At 35.4% G+C, this 17,809-nt stretch overlaps 1 protein-coding gene across 1 annotated transcript in view; it reads left to right on the forward strand.

Moving 5' to 3' along the window:
* The first annotated feature begins 1,644 nt into the window (after nucleotides 1-1,644).
* Nucleotides 1,645-17,809, forward strand: part of MS3_00008137 (uncharacterized protein) — an 83,558-nt gene continuing 67,393 nt past the window's right edge. The window contains exons 1-3 of the mRNA XM_051216490.1: nucleotides 1,645-1,698; nucleotides 13,802-13,844; nucleotides 15,739-17,264. Of these exons, the coding sequence (XP_051067081.1) occupies nucleotides 15,830-17,264 (1,435 nt within the window). The 5' untranslated portion in view covers nucleotides 1,645-1,698; nucleotides 13,802-13,844; nucleotides 15,739-15,829. The remainder of the gene's footprint in view (nucleotides 1,699-13,801; nucleotides 13,845-15,738; nucleotides 17,265-17,809) is intronic.

The following is a 17,809-nucleotide window of genomic DNA, read 5'->3' on the forward strand; positions in this document are numbered from 1 at the left end:
TTGATAAACAGTTAGAAACGTGCAAATTTGTTTTTGTTCGAGTAGACGCGGTAAAAAAGCCACCGATACCACCATATGAAGGTCCTTATAAAGTAATAAAACGCACTCACCAATATTTCATTATCATTAAAAATGGGAATAATGAGACAATTTCCATAGACCGAATAAAACCAGCTCTCTACGAAGTCCCTCAAGACACAGAAGACAATACTGCGAACAAACAATCACTTCCACCGATTACTAATAAACAAGAAGAAGAGGAAGAATTTAGCAATACACCCTCTTGTTTAACACGTTCTGGGAGACTTATAAAAAATCCAAAGCGTCACGTACATTTTACCGTATAAAAAAACTAAAACAATCAAAGCAAACAATTATCGAAGACCTAAACTATCAATACCATCTAAAAATTTTTTCACATTTTTCCACAATTATTCGTCTTGTCACATTTTTTTGTTACAATAATAAACGAGTAATTACGTATTTATTGTACACAAAAATAGACAGTTCAGTTTTTTTGTGGGTCGTTAACAGTTATACACATTATTATCATTGTTAGCCAAACAAGACACTAAATGATAGTGTTTTCATTTTTTTGTGTGTTCGTTAGGCTACGCTACATCACTGCTATTCTCAAACAATAACACATTGCATCTTAGTAGCGTATATGTCATGCCCATCTCCACATTTTCTGTTGGTTATTTCCGTAAATATTATTTTTGTATATATGTATATATCATACCCTTACATTTTCCTTTGTTATAATAACCAGTGTTACCTCCGGACACTCTGGGGGGAGCTAATGTGGAGATAGGTCTGACAAGCTTATTTGTAAATACTTTCAATATTATTTGTATTTGTTTTGTCAATCTTTCACTGTCTGTATATTTATTATTAAATGATTGTACCTGTTGTTTTAGTAAATGACCTTGAACACTTTTTCCCGTTGTGATAATAACATAGCGTGACATACTGTTGCTGGCTAACAAATAAACTACTACTCACACATTCCTCGTTCTATCTTCGTTTGTGATTGAGTTAACTGAAGTCTGAATCAAATTTCGTCTACATTTATAGACTGTAATTGGAATATATCACATCCTACGTTGGATTATATCACTGGAGAGTTCGTCGACACGTTTGGAATTACCAAGCATTTATAATTGTGGATTTACTGTACCAGACAAAAGTTGAACACGCGTCATTTCTGTGAACTCAAGTAAAGTCCGATTTTTTATTGTATTTGTAACATTTAACTGGTATATATTATTATTACTATTGATCTTTATTAACTTTGTTGATATTTTTTGCGTCTATATGTCGTCTGGTCCAGCACAACCTGAATAATAGTTCTGTTATGCAGCTTTGTGATTGATGAGTGCAACACAAGTAAACAAGGATTTGCTTGCGCAAAACCGCACAACGCGATGAAACCAGGGCCTGGATTAACTCACCATAGTTGTCAGGTAATGCCGTTTCGTTTTTAACCCTAAGTAATAAACAGAATTTCATTCGGTAAGCGTTTCGTTTAGCTACGTTTTAGATAAAAAAGCAAGGTGCTTGACAATTTTATCAAAGTGTTACATTTTACATATCCGAAAGGCATGAAGAATGTTACGTTGGTTGTATTTGTTTTAATGTGCCATTTTGGGCGTCCTCTATCATGCTACACTTCAAAGTTCGTTGGTCCGGAAATTGGTATGTTTCTAAAATAATAAGTACATGTTTTTTTATTCGAATGAGTTCTTGTATGGTTTATCTAGTAACGTAATAACGATTCATTATTTTGACGCATTATTTTCACCATGTAAGTGAGTAATCTGCTTGGACGTTCCACATTTGTTCTGTAAATTTGTCGAGAATAATTTATGGACGACATTTGGACGACTTTTAATTGACTTTGAGAATATTAGACAATCAGCAAACACTAAGTATAGAGTAAATATATATTACACAAAACCAAGGGAATAAAGTGGATACATTTCCTATACGCGGTTGAAATACTTGTCAGGGCCAGAAAGAGGTTCAAAGGTTCTAAAAACGCAATTCATGCAATGGAGAAAATAATCCGTATGGCTACAGAGTATTCCGCCTCCGGAGCCATGATAAAGTCTCAAAAACGTTTTCATTCTCTACAATAGTTTCAATATTGTTTATGTGCACACCGGTTGACGAGTGCACAAAATGCTACTTGCCGATAACGAAACGATGCACAAAAACAAGCCTGTGTAGGAATCTGTACGCTCACGAAACATTCTATCGTTTTTAATAAGAAACCGATAGTGACCGAGATGTGATTTATATCGTTAGTTTCCTATAATTCCAATATCCACAAATTGACTTTGGAACATTTTCGATACCAAGACCACTTTCAAATACAGTTTTCTCAGTTGAAATAGATGTTGATAAACTGTTTTGACTCACACAGACGACCCGATAATACACTTCGTGACCGATGTTATTTATTTGTATATCTATCACACTTTGCTAAATAAACCTGTTTCATTCACATCTACCTTAACCTGATAGTCTTTTCTTTCTCAGTGCCCGGTGTTATGTAAACGCAGAAATTAGAACCACTAAAGACAGATTAGAAACGTACATATATGTCGTATTATTAATGTTTTTAGACCTGAACAGCATTTGAAGTATCGGATGATTTTTATGATTATCTTTACGTACGCGACAAGTTTACGAATTTACTTCTTCCATATTCACCGAACCAGTTTACTGAACTGTCGTAAACCCTTGGAATTTAATAGGTCCACAATCATTGAGCTCTAATGAAAAGAATTTCACGCAAACGTTTACGCTACCTATATTAAAAAGCACAGTGACAGTCTTATTGAAAGGGAATATTTACCATCAATACTTTCTTACTTATTGTATGACTTATTTTGACGGTAGTTAAAGTGACTCGTACATAAGCATAAGTATTATTTCAAGGGAGGTTGTTGATTGCATCTCCCTAGTATTTGCTGCCGCATCCTTTGTCTTCGACCTGGTAGATGGACCGCCGATTGTATTTTGCACAGTGCAGACAGTTTTTCAGCTAGACATCTTTGTAAGTGTAGAGATTTTAAGAAAAAATATCCCTAAAATTATCCTGTTAAGTCTAATGCTATCCTTGGACTTGAAATGATGTCATTTTTCTACTGGTCATTATATATTTCACGTGTCGTTTTCCTGTTGGCCAAATTTTGTACAAATGTTATTTTCTATCTTATGCTACGTTGTGGTCTCTTTGTTTGGTGTATAAACTCAGTGTGTTCGAAATATAATGATTCATATTGCAGAGGCTGAAACTTGTGTTCTGGACTTAACTGGCTGGGCTAGGCGGAAAGCAGGGCCAATCAGAACTCTAGGATGCTCGCACGTGCTTTACGCGTCGTTAATCCAATCGACAAGTCACTGCTCTCTAGTTGGCGGTCACAAGTATAACAGTAAGATATCGTACTCACACCCTTTGCCTACACCTAAATACTTGAATTGCATAGGTCAGAGAACTTCTGCAGTTCTTGTATATAAGTATGCACATCGAGTATCCCGGTACGGTTAAGTGAACGCCGGATTCGGAACCCCGGATAATCGAAGATACAACAGAGTGTATGACTAGTCCGATCTTCATCGACCGCCTAAGTTAATTGTCAAGGTTGCTCCTACTATTCAGCAGAGCCACGAGGAGGTTTAAGGTTGGAATTCTCTGTCAAAGTAAAAACATGTTTATTGAAATTACTTCTTTATAGTGAATAGTTGTAGAGCTTTAATATAATATATACACATATTGACATTTAATAAGTAAAAGTTAATCACATCTGCTTTCATTTCAAACACTATTGAAATAAAACTACTGGGTTTGTAAGTTCAACTAAAATCGAATTTCTCAACAGCGACCACGGTCTTCTTAAATAAAGTCTTCAAAAATTTATTTTCAAGCCACAGTAGTGTCACACAGGAGTGACTTATCAGTCTTTAAGACAGTGTATTGTTGTTTTGTCTTTAGGATTACTGTAACAGCTATATCAAAGGTTGCAGTGTCATTCTTGGTGATATATACTAACTACTACTCAATGTAATTGTATTAAATGATGAAGCGGAAAGATTCACTACAAATAATATGCCCTCATTCAGTTCGATTAGAATTTTCTAGACAGTAAAAAGAAGAAAACACCTGTATTTTTAGCCTATAGCTGTGTGTAAAGCAAGGAGGATTCGTCAGTGATATTGAGTCATCCGAGCTATTTGATACCCTATAATGATAATGCTTTGTACCATAACAAAGAAATGTTTTTAATTATTATAATCGACATAACAACCTGATCACAATTGATTGATCACTGGGTGGTGACCAGTGTCATTTGTATCAAGTCCTTATTAGTGCAGATCGAATGCTATCGACCATGATGCAATTTGGCCACCATCCTAGGTGACTTGACACTGCGTGCACTATTGTGAAACCCTGGACGCGGGTTCCCTGTCGACTACCTTCAACCACCATCTAATAACAACCTGATGTATCCTCTCCAAATAACAACAGTATTCATGTACGTTATGATTGATGCCTTCGTACATAAATATGAGATACTGACAGAAGACTTTTAATCGCGGTGATTCGACGTTACCTTCGGTTAGACACCACGAGTTCATCTGATCATCAGTATGTATGTCTATGTTTCAATAGCTGACAAATAAGTAATCAAGTATTTTATTGATATATCCACAATCAGGTAGATCTGAATGTGAAATAGTTCTAAAGATATGTCTTTCTTGAAAGTTATTTAGAAAAAAGAGATTATGTTGAACATATAATATCATGAAGTGATAATAGGTTTATTTTTTTAGGTTTGTACGAAATTTATGCTAGTTATATTGGCTGAGTCAAAATTACGAAATAATAAAAGTTGTAGACTCAGAATTTTGAAGCTTTGAAGACGTTATATGTTTTTTTGTTGCATTACTTAAATAACTTGATCATAAAATATTGAAAATACCCACTGTATAAATCAGAACAATACATACTATCGAGCAGTATTTTTTTATATTTGGATCTTCATCAGGTTTTATTCCAATGTACAGTATTGTTTGTATGAATGTATCAAAAATATTAAACAAACCGAAACAGTTTGGGTTAATTAATTATTAGTTAATGTTAATTAATTAATTACTGATCATTATTACTATTAGCTCTATTCATTATTACATTTTCGGTACAATATGGAATTTTCAACACAATGTATTTCAACAACTTTCTGTTTCTTAACTGTTCATCGATCCTGACGATAAATATTGAGTGATCATCTATGGACCAAAGAGCGTGTTTACTGCGCAGCAGTTCGTTCGGTCCTACTTTATGGCAGTGAAACATGGCCGGTAAGAGCAGAGGATGTTCGTAGGTTACTAGTATTTGATCATAGGTGTCTTCGAAACATTGCTCATATATCCTGGGAATATCGAGTAAGTAACGCAGTTGTTAGGAAACGCGTACTAGGTAAGGATGGCAAATCAATGGATGAAGTAGTGAAACTTCATCAGTTGAGATGACTGGGACACGTGTTACGTTTGCCCAACCACCGACTGTCTCGGCATGCGATGTTCGATGGTATAGGATTAGGTTCGAAGGAAGCTAGGGGCGGCCAGATCAAAACATGGCACAAGTCCCTAAAGTCACTGACAAGTGGACTGAGACATGTTGGTAGGTGTAGCCTACCTGGTTGGGGACCGCGAGATGATAGCAACCGATGGTTATAGAACCTGAATGACATGGCTCAAAATCGTTTGCAATGGCACAAGTGCATCCACTCTTTGTGTTCTACCAAATTCTAATCTTCTGAATTATTCATGTCCCTTTCTTTTTTCTCTTTCCAAATTTATTTTACTGGATTATACTCCTTGAATAATATCTTCAAACCCTAATGTTTCCGATTACTACTTATACTTTTACTACCTCTACCACTACGGGATTTGAGTTGACAACTACATTTCTGTGCTAATGTGGTGTGGCAACTCGAACTGATGTACGTACGTACAAAGTTCTACGTTGTGACTGACTGATCGTCAATTAAGAGGTAGCAGTCCATTCAATTGACAGCTAAATAATGTACATTCTTTTCAGTGTATATTGTCAACAACCACGATATCTCTGACTGAGCCCTGTTGTTACTTGTACAACGAAAGTTTGTACACTTTTCACAAAATCACCTAAATAGGTTATGTGATTAACAGATATCATGATGTATCAAGATGATAGGAACAAGTAGCCCACATGTTGAAGCAGGCCACCAAGTTACATCAATCTTGCAATTTTTCACTTTTATTTTGATCACATCACTTTTCTCAAATCCATAATTTGTTTTTAACTGACTGATGTCAACTCTTGTTATTCTTAATTGCTATTAATTTGTGTCCAGCTTTATGGTCTCTTGTTATTATTTCTGGTGATCTAGAATGCTCTCTTACTCTTCGTATTTGTTTACAGCTCTCTTAATATGTTTTTAGTCTCATCACATTCGAATCACTACTCTACGATGACGCTACATATCTAATTTTACTGTTATAAGTTTTTGAAATTTATAATAATCTTGACTTGAAAGTATTATAAGTTGTAAACACCCAATGAGAATTTAACTAAGTAAAATGAATTCATATTATTATGCCCAATGTTTTGTTTTCACTCTTTAAGAGAATAAGTAAAACCAGATGAGTGAAAGTTAGATGTCCAAGACCTGTTTCCTTTTCACTTATCTGAGCTATGCGAAAATAACTTCACAAAGTCTGTTTACTACTATGATTGAAATATTTGTTATGCAATCTGAACACTTGAATAAACATAGTTTGTAGCCTAAGTGAATCTAGATGAAAACATTCTATGAGTTTGTGAATTCATGAATTATTTAATGAATCTGTTCTATTTTGGAGGATATTTTCTGTGTATGATACTCATGATCCCTATATTCTATACTTAAATCCATTATGTAACATATATGTAGATATATTAAAGCTTGTACTTTATTATAAAAACTTTTGAAACTCATATCAACTTCATAGACTACTGATTCAATATTGATTCTATCGAGCAAGAGTTATACATTCATTGAATATATATATTATTAACGATAAGGAGTATAGAGCTGTCTGGATTATACATATATGTTACTGATGTGTATACATTTTTCCTAATGAGTACTCAGCGATTAAACCACATATGAGTATATATATGTTGGCATACACACAACGGTTTATTCATAATAATAAAAAAATAACTTAGATATTTTCAAATCATATGAAAATTACAAACAAACTTAATCTACTTTACTGTAGTTACCACTCAAACATTTAAGAACAGTTTTTTTTTAAAAAACGTTCTGTACGGATTAGTTGTTGGGATTCAGCTGCTAACAATTAATACTGGTTATCATTTATGAATTCATCACTCTACATAAACTTCATTGACTACGAAAAAGCATTTGATAGCATGAACAGAACAACACTATGGAAGCTTCTTCGATACTACGGCGTGCCTCAGAAGATAGTCAATATCATACGGAATTCCTATGATGGATTAAACTGCAAAATTGTACATGGAGGACAATTGACAGACTCGTGCGAGGTAAAGATCGGTGTCAGGCAAGGTTGCTTACTCTCACTCTTTCTCTTTCTCCTGGTGATCGACTGGATCATGAAGACGTCAACATCTGAAGGGAAACGCAGGATACAGTGGACATCCAGGATAAAGCTGGACGATCTAGACGTCGCAGATGATCTGGCCCTCCTATCGCAATCGCAACAACAAATGCAGGAGAAAACGACCAGTGTAGCAGCAGCCTCAGCAGCAGTAGGTCTCAATATACACAAAGGGAAAAGCGAGATTCTCCGATACAACACAGCATGCACCAATCTAGTCACAGTTGACGGAGAAGATTTGGAGGATGCAAAAACCTTTACGTATTTGGGCAGCATCATTGATGAACAGGGTGGATCTGATGCAGATGTGAAGGCGCGGATCGGCAAAGCAAGAGCAGCATATTTACAACTGAGGAACATCTGAAACTCAAAGCAACTGTCAACCAACACCAAGATCACAATTTTCAATACAAATGTCAAGACAGTTCTACTGTATGGGGCAGAAACCTGGAGAACTACGAAAGCCATCATCCAGAAAATACAGGTGTTTATTAACAATTGTCTACGCAAAATACTCCGGATCCGTTGGCCGGACACTATTAGCAACAACCTACTGTGGGAGAGAACAAACCAGATCCCAGCAGAGGAAGAAATTAGGAAGAAGCGCTAGAAGTGGATAGGACACACATTGAGGAAAGCACCCAACTGCGTCACAAGACGAGCCCTCACATGGAATCCTCAAGGCCAAAGTAGAAGAGGAAGACCAAAGAACACATTACGCCGGGAAATGGAGATAGAGGTGAGAAAAATGAAAAAGAATTGGATAGAATCAGAAAGGAAGGCCCAGGACAGAGTGGATTGGAGAGTGCTATTCGGTGGCCTATGCTCCATTAGGAGTAACAGGTGTAAGTAAGTAAGTAATGATTATCATACTATATTGCGGATGAATTGAAGTTGAACTTTTGCATTCCAACATGGTGATTGTAATAATGAATATGCTTATAAACAGATCATGAGATTCTGAGTGCAAACTGCAGAGGCATTCAATAATAAACCATAATAACTTTCTTTTGATCTGTGATTTGTGATGATAGTCTAAGTGATAAGAGGCTGTGAATTATATGTCCTATAATTGTAATAATAATTATTTCAACGCTAGTTTTTATCGGGAAAAGTTTTCCATGTTTATTTATACTGACGTTCATGATCATTTTGAAGAAAGCAAAATACACGGTAGTAGTTGGTATAGTGAAATGATTGATACACCATGCAGTTTATTATCAGAGATATTCATCTCCTTATTTAAGTAGTTCTTGTAATAAAAACCTCTGTAATATATTAGTCACTATTGTCGTTAACGTAAATATAGTCATTAGTTAAAAAGAAGTGGTGAGTGATAACTAATTTCAATTAGTCAATTGCTTCAATGTAAATACTTGAAACGATACATTCTCCTTGAAAAAAAGAGATGAAAGTTCCCTATCTTTGAGGACTGACTTCGAAAGTCTGAATCCATTTTTTTGGTGACAGAGTTTTTGTTGTTAGGTTGGATATCATCTTTATTGGATCAATCAAAACATAGAAATGCGTGGATTAAACGGGTCTTATGGTAGCTGTTTACTCTATGACAGAATTAAGTTCGTATAAGAAGGCTTAGGGTTAAATGAAAACAGTATCAATATGTACAGTCACTAGTTCATATTTAGAGAGGTCTGGTTCGGTCACTCGAAAATATCATTTCCCAAATCTTAACGTGTGTCCCAACTCATTCTATTTTCATTATATGAAAGCTTGTAACATAGGTAATATTATTCCCTCTATCATTTACTCGACATTTACTGATATAAAGTATGAACATGGACAGACGCATATTCATACCAGTAATTGAGTTATCTATCACTGATCAAAGTAGTAAAAAGCTGATTATATTTCCAATAGGTAAACATAAAACATTCTAAACTTCTCTTTCGATAGTGAACTTTTGGGTATCAGCACTATTTTCTACCGTTTCATTGAATCACCCCCATTTCTTCTATATATTACCACCATTGACCTAACCACTCCTATTAATCCGGGGTTCATCTTTCTGTGCTAATGCGGTATGGCAACCTGGACCGATGCATATATGTGCCTGGTCCTACGTTGTAGTTGACTGACTGACATTTACCATTTAATTCAATGCATTATTAGAAATAAAAACATATTGTATTACTTAACCTTGAATCTGGTGATCAGATTGTGTAATACTATAAAGAATCAATGATAAGTAGTTGTCTGTATTCAGAATTCTGTTGAATCAAACTTTTTGTAAACGTATGGGTTTCTGGAGGGGATGAAATGAACAAGGTTGATAAACGTAAACTAATTGATCAAAGTTGAAGCTAGAACTAAGATCAGTGTGTTATAACTGAAAAATAAATGATGCTGATTAAGGGTAGCGAATTATTGATCGGACCAAAGACGCGTAAACACGTAGAACGACCTAGGGTTCTGATTGGTCTCGCTTCCCTGTATAAACCAGCCAATTGAGTCCAGAACGCAAGTCACAGCCTCGGATATATGAATCATTATATTTCAAACATACTTTGTTTATATACCAGTCAATCAGTCCACAACGTACCATAAAATAGAAGATAACATTGTACAATAATGGACAGTAGGAAAGTAACACGTTAAATAAATATTGACCAATAAGATGATACCATTTTATGTCCAAGGATAGCATTAGGCTTAACAGGATAATTTTTGGGATATTTTCCTGAATATCCCAACACAGTGATCGGAGATATCAGGTCTTATATATCAGATTTTGTCTAAAAGGTACAGGTACTTTCAATCTTTATCTTCCTTTCAGTTTAGATCTTCGATATCATTTCATGCATTTTGTTCCTCGAGTTTACTCTAAACAAAATGCATTCTTTCTCACTATCATTGATACTTCAACTATTTTGACATAATTGCTATTCGCCTTGTTAGTTTCATCTTTTCGTGATGATATGGTTTAGTGATTTGGACTGAATCACATTTGTTTCGGGCTTCACTTCAATTTCCACTAATTGAAGGTGCACACCACTTTCATCTTCTTTATGATACAAAATCCAGGCCAACTTTCATAAACTTGAAACAATCTTGAGTAGACAAGTTAACTATAACCGATATACATAAATCCGCTATTCAAACCTGTTTAAGAATCCTTAGAGAAATGTCTGTATCTAGACAAAAAGTAAGATATTTGGAAGTGCTAAAAAATTCAATTTTACTTGCTATATAATACTTCCTGCAAACGCCTTGGTACGGCCGAGAGTAGATAGAGTCAACTCTCCCTCTCAAAATGCTCTCAAACGATCACGTGCATACAACCACTGACAGGGGAGTTCTACTCACTGCCTTCTCGCGAAGGGGGTGTTGTTTACGAAAACGAGAAGAAGAAAAGTAAATGTTCGGAGCTTTAACCGGGATGTTGGAAACAGAGGGTCCACCTAGGGGAGTTGTAAAACATGGGAACATGGGCTCCAGAATCCTAAGAGAGCAAATGTCGTATGAACCAATTGTTGGTTCACAAATGACAGTTTTATATATGCCAATAATAATAATAATAATAATGTAAATATCATAGAACTTGATAATATAATTTCTTAATAACATTGAATGTTTCATCTCTACTAAAAACACTAACTCGTTACTGAAGATCGTTGTAAATTTCATTAGAAAATGATGTCATTTCAAAACAACTGACAATTCAATACTTTTCAATAGTTCGGATATACACAACTTATGAATTTATCTAAATTGACAATGAGTTATTCATTCATTGTTAGCGGCTTGTTTGAACATGTGTGCTACCTGTTCTTGTCATCTTGATATTTCAACAAGTTATCTGTTGTTTTTTTGAATACATCATGATGGCTATTAATCACATAACTTATTTAGGTGAGTTTGTGAGGAGTATACAACCTTTCGTTGTACAAGTTACAACAGGGTCCAATCAGAGATATCGTGGTTGTTGTCGATTAACTGGACTGCTAACCCTTAACTGACGATCACCCAATATTTATCGTCAGGATCGATGAACAATTAAGAAACAGAAACTTGTTGGATATATTGTGTTGAGAATTCTATATTGTACCAGAAATCTAATATTGAATAAAGCCACTAATAATAAGTAAATCGTATGAGAACAGTACCGCAAGATGAAAACTGAAAATGTTGATCTATATGTTCAAACATTATGATTTAATCTGATTATAGTAACTATGAGAATGATCTGTAAATTATGGAGGTGTATACACCCTCTGTCTTCCCTTAAACTAAGAGATTAAAATCACTTCATATCTTTCTTTCTGCGAACTAGTTCTCTCTTCCTGTACTATACTTTTATATGCAATCTTTCTTCCATATATTACCTCCATTGAAGTGACTACGTCTATGAATCTAGTGTTCATCTTGCTGTGCTAATGCGGTATGGCAACTCCCGACCGTAGCTGCTACCTTGACGCGGTGGTCGGGCGTGCCTATCGTGATGACTCAACCGAGCTATATTGGCTGGAACATATGTTCCTGTAGGTTCTACCATGCCAGGCAGGTCGATTGGAGAACGGTAAGACTAAAAGTAGCAACTCAAGGTCCGAGGGAGAAGTTGTACTGCTGACTATAGAGGGGTGTGACAGCAGTAAGGTGTTTACCTCGGACAACCAACATCTACAGCGATGCTGCCTTTTCACAAGGAAGGAAGGGGTTAGAAAAGGTCGGTCCTAAAAATGTCACACCTCATCTTACTTCACGGATTTCCGTTTCCGGCGGTAAGGCCCTTTGGAGAACGGAGCTAACACATTAACAACCTCCCACGAAAAGTCCGTGCGCGACCGGCCTCAAGTAGTTGTTCCTTTGGCTCTGCGGTCACGCTCCCGGTTCGTCAAGGCCAACATTAATCCAACTTCTTTTTCAGGTTCCTCAAGAAGTGGGCAGCCGGGAAGTGACATCAGCCCTCATACCCGTAACAGCACACGAGACTGACTGACTGGTATGGCAACTTGGACCGATGCATATATGTGCCTAATCCTATGTTGTCGCTGACTGATCGATCTGTAAATGTTGAATTTTTGTGTTCATATTTCAATAAAGTCAGTAATTGGAATTTTGAAAACACCTACTATCTAAAACTTTATGATTTTCAACTGTCTTTTAGATGATTTTTGAGTTTCCGGGGGGTTTTCTTTTGAAAAAACATCTCTTTTATAAAATCGAATAGATGAAATTGTAAAAAAACTTGTTGTGAAGCAATGTATTTCATTCATATAAGAAGATATAACATACAAGCCACTATCCATGTTTGTTTATAAAGCTTGTGACTGAAGGCAATATGAAGGCAATCCACATATGCCAACAAGAGACTGATGAACTACAATCCTAAATAACAATCAAAAGATATAAGTAAAACAACACCAATTGAATTTAAAACTTCACCCCATTACACAAGCAGGTGGTTATTAGGACTCAGTAACTAAGTGGGTAACGCGATGGCGTTTGAAGCGAACGGTACTGGGTTCAAATCTCAGAGTGAACACCAACTCTGGGATGCAGGTACATCCAGCTGACGAGTCCCAAACAGGACGAAACGCGCGTCCTGGATTCCACTGCTAGCCACTATCCATCTTTGCTAATAAATCTTGTAACCAAAGGTAATATCGAGGTAATCCACACAGGATGTACATATGCCAACAAGAAAATAATCAATTACAATCTTAAATAACAATGAGAAGATACGAGTAAAACAACACTATTTGAATTTATACATTTTTTTCTTTTAAGAATTTATTTATCCAATGAATAATATACCCATAATATTTTACATAACTGGAAATGAAAATTATAATATCAGTAATATAAATATGAAGTTTATCCAGTCAGTCAGTCAGTCAGTCATTCAATAACAATGTAGAACTTCGTACGTACGTACGTACATCAGTCCGAGTTGCCATACCACATTAGCACAGACACTGTGGACATAATAATAATAATAGTAATGGTAGTAATGATAATAGTTATAATAGTAGTAATAATATTAATAATATAATTTATTCCCAACGAACACTTGAACTCGGATATAATATTCTCTTATAATATTTTGCTTAAATTTCCATGGTAACATTCTATTTAAGTGGATCATGTTTCTCTTTTTAAGAAATAAAAGAACACACTTTACATTCAAGTACATCTAAGTGAAGGTATGTTTAAACTATACTTACTTAGAAATAAAAAAATTCTTTTCTTTTCTTTTCTATTCTCATATGAGTAAATTTTCTATCTACCAAATGTAAATAAACTATGGTTAATAAATTTGTAGGTATCATTACTATGGTTTGACTTGATCATTTCAAATAAATTAAGTATTGAGTAGATTGTTGTAAATAAATCAATGTTTACTTACCTACTTACTCCTGTTATTCCTCATGAAAGAGTATAGGCCACTCACCAGCATTCTTCATCCAACCCTGTCCTGGGCAATCCTTTCCAGCTCTTTCCAGTTGTTATTCATCTTTTTCATATCTGATTCTATTTCTGTTAGGGACGTTAAATCCCCAGAACTCATTTGGGAAAAGACCTAATTTTGCAATTTTATTTAGAAAATTTGAATTTCTTTATTTTCGCGCCAAAAACACTTGTCGCCTTCATGTCGTATTTCCCACTGGGAAATATCTTAAATACTATTGGTCCGTTGCGTCTTTTGGTATGCTATTTGGTAACTCACCCCAAGGACGGTTTTGAATTGTGTTTGTTGTTATCGCTCGTTTCTGTCTGTTTGCAGAACATACTTCCCCATTCCAAGCTTAGCGGGACATAGACTAGATTAAAGCATGCTCAATGCATGATTGCTTTGCTGCACGCTGATTGGCTAATTCTTATCCAATCAGCACTAGTCAATAGTTGGAGAATATTCTGGAATCTTCTTATGTAGAAACTACAAATATACCGACGTTTTCCATATTGTGCTTCTGGCTTGCATCTTGCCTCCATCTAACCTTGTTATTTGGAATATAATCTCTTTCCTGTTCAACCGTGTTCTGATTTGGGGACTTGTCGAGTGAATCGGTGTCCGAGAATACTAAGCAATAGGAATAGCTGGGTCATAACCGTCAGAAAACAGATTATAACATTCTCCCTCTAGTTAGAGGGGCTGGGATGCATCAATAGCTAGCTTACTGGTCTTTGATCCCTGAGTCTTGTTTCTCGTTTGGAGATTAAATGAACTCGTGATAGCTTTAACCCTAGCAATTTCCTGACGTAATGTGGTCACTATCCAATGAGTTTCGTGACTCGGTGTTAGCCACTTCTTCAGAGTAAATAAATAAACAACCCAAAATTAATCTAAGTTTAAATAGTACAAAGATTATTTATTCTTAATGATTTTTCTTTTGGTCGAACATAAGTCTACTCCGTGCATTATTCTGTAACTATGAAACATGACATTTCATTACAATAAACATAAGTAGTTTGCTAATATTTGATTACAGGTATATTTGAAGCATTTCTCACCTAAATTGAAATCACAGAATGAATGATAATAAGTTGGGTTATGTAGTAATAATTAGAGATGACTATTATTAGAATTACGCAAGAAGATTCATCAAATAGTGAAAGTAGTATAGAGTTGAACATTTTTCACAGTGAAACTAGTCGCATTCTACATGATACACTGTTGAATGGAAGACAAACAGTAGTAGACAAACCCCTGTCACAATTCATTTCTCATTAGCTTTACTAACATAGATGTGGGCGGAAAAGTAAGTACATTAGAAGAATAGAAAGATCGGTATAAAATTGTGCTACTGAATATATGTCAGAGTCTTTATCCATATTTGATCTTCGGTCTTGAAGAATATCTTTCCTTTCAATTTGTGCACCTTTTTGTTATTCAACCCTTGTTAACAATTTAATTCAGAATATGGTTTATTAGAACACTGTCAATGTCTAAGAAAGACTTGTTGATTTACAATTACAAACGAACTGAGCTTTCAATCACCTAGAAATTTAGATAGCTATTTAGAAATTCCTACTAAAGTCAAACATAAATAATTCTTTTACAGAAAATTATATATTTTTCGACTTCATTTATTTCAGTTAAACTAATCTAATCCGATGGATTGGTAGACAGTTAAAGTGGTCTTCAGTTGACCTGTGAAAGGGTGTTTCTCAGTTAAGCAATAACAAAATGACCACAGTCTGGACAGCAAGCAATCTACGCCGACAAGATGGACGTTATAACAGTCTATCCAGAAGTTTAGGATCTTTAATGTCAATTGTACTCGATGAGGATAAATCTCCATCCGTGTTGATTTTTTCTAATCAATCACCAAGAGAGACTAATTTACAAACAAGTGTCTCTGTTGGTGATCGAGTCGGAGATGAGAATATTTTGCCGTTAAATGGATTAAGTTTTCGTTCATTACAAACAGATTCTTCTTCATCGATTGCATTTGTTGGCAAAAAAATTAAACGTGAATATCAATCGGCGTTTGTATTGCCTGATAAACAAACAATTGGTATTATTCGTCAAGAAGCGTTTATGACTGAAGAAGGTTTAGCTCAAGTCACGCTTAGTTTATGCGTTTCGACTCATTTAGATGGTTTAAATGTTAGTAAAAGTGAAAGAATATGTGATTATCTTGATACGGACTATTGGGCTTCCATTTTATTAGCTTCCACTGAATCTCACGATGCTGAACTATTAGGATATATGGGACCTGAATATACTTCAAAAAAACCTAATCGTTTTAACTTTGAACGTTCTGAAAGCCGACGACGTAAACGAGAAATTGTGCTTGTTCAAGAAGAGATTGAAGATAGCGATGAGAAAGATAATGTTGGGCAATTTGATGGTAGCAATATTTTGCCTGAAAGTGTTACAGTGTACGAAAAAGTATATCCTAAAGAAAAGGATGAATGTGATCCCCAGACACATCGATTAATCCTGCATCCTCCACCACCCCTTCCACCTCCACAGCTGCCAGAATCACCGCCGCCTTCACCACCGAAAACTTTAAAAGTATCTGAAAGAAATGCTTCACCAAAACCACGACTAACTTCGAGTAGAAATTCATGTCAGCCAAAAGAACAAGCCCCAATAATTGGACGGGCTGAACCACCTGGAAAAACTAAACCAATTGTGAGTAGTCCGAAATCTAAAGAAAATTTTGAAAAACTTAAACGTCAATGGAATAATCGTATTGCTCAAATGCAAGAACATTTAGATAATCAGTATCGCGATACACCAACATCGCTACCACAAACTTATACAGAAGGACATCGTGGTTCTACAGTTACATCAATTCTCCCCACAGTAGATAAAAGATCTTCTGATCCATATGTAAAAAGTCGAATTTCATCTACTGAACAAAGACTTTCCCCTGAACAAGCATATGATCAACAATCTCTTCCGGATAGAACTTCAATGGATCATGGATCAAACAAAGAGAATTTTATTTTTCACAGCTTTGATTATATCAATTCATCATCACCGGGTTCCGGTGATCTAGTGGATCCGGTTACGGAACGTTGTGAAAAAGATGCACAATTTATCTATAGTCAAGCAAGACTATTTGTTAATCAACAAAATATAGGCAGATTAAGTCCACGAAAATTATCAGGTAAACTAATTATTTTATTTATTATGTCATGTTATTAGTGTTTATTTAAGTACTGATTGATTTATTGATTATATATTTTTTAATTAAAAAAGCTTACTATCGAAACGATAAGTAAGTTCAATGATCGATGAATTAGTATCAGAGGGGGTTTGGTGGAGATTGTAGTAATTTCAATAGTTGAAGCTAGACAACCATGGAAAACCTGGGAGCACTGTCTGACGGCGTTTCGTCCTATTATGGGACTCGTAAGCAGTGCGCATCCATGATCCCGCCTCGCGAGCACTTAATCACTAGACCGATGAATTGTTTGTTCCCTGTTTTCCTCTATAAAATGAGTGTTTCAATGAGTGTAAAACGACAACTTAGGAATCAGTTGCAGATTTGTACACCGTAAAAAAACAGTTAAGTATAATAAGTTTGATGGGATAAACTTTAAGCAAAGCAAGAAATATTTAGAAACTGATAGCTTGCATTATTGAAGATTACCATTTAAGCGATCATTGATCGGAATAACTATACATGCGATGTGAGTGTGTATATGAATG

This window comes from Schistosoma haematobium, chromosome 4, assembly GCF_000699445.3.
Source record: "Schistosoma haematobium chromosome 4, whole genome shotgun sequence".
NCBI lineage: Eukaryota > Metazoa > Platyhelminthes > Trematoda > Strigeidida > Schistosomatidae > Schistosoma > Schistosoma haematobium.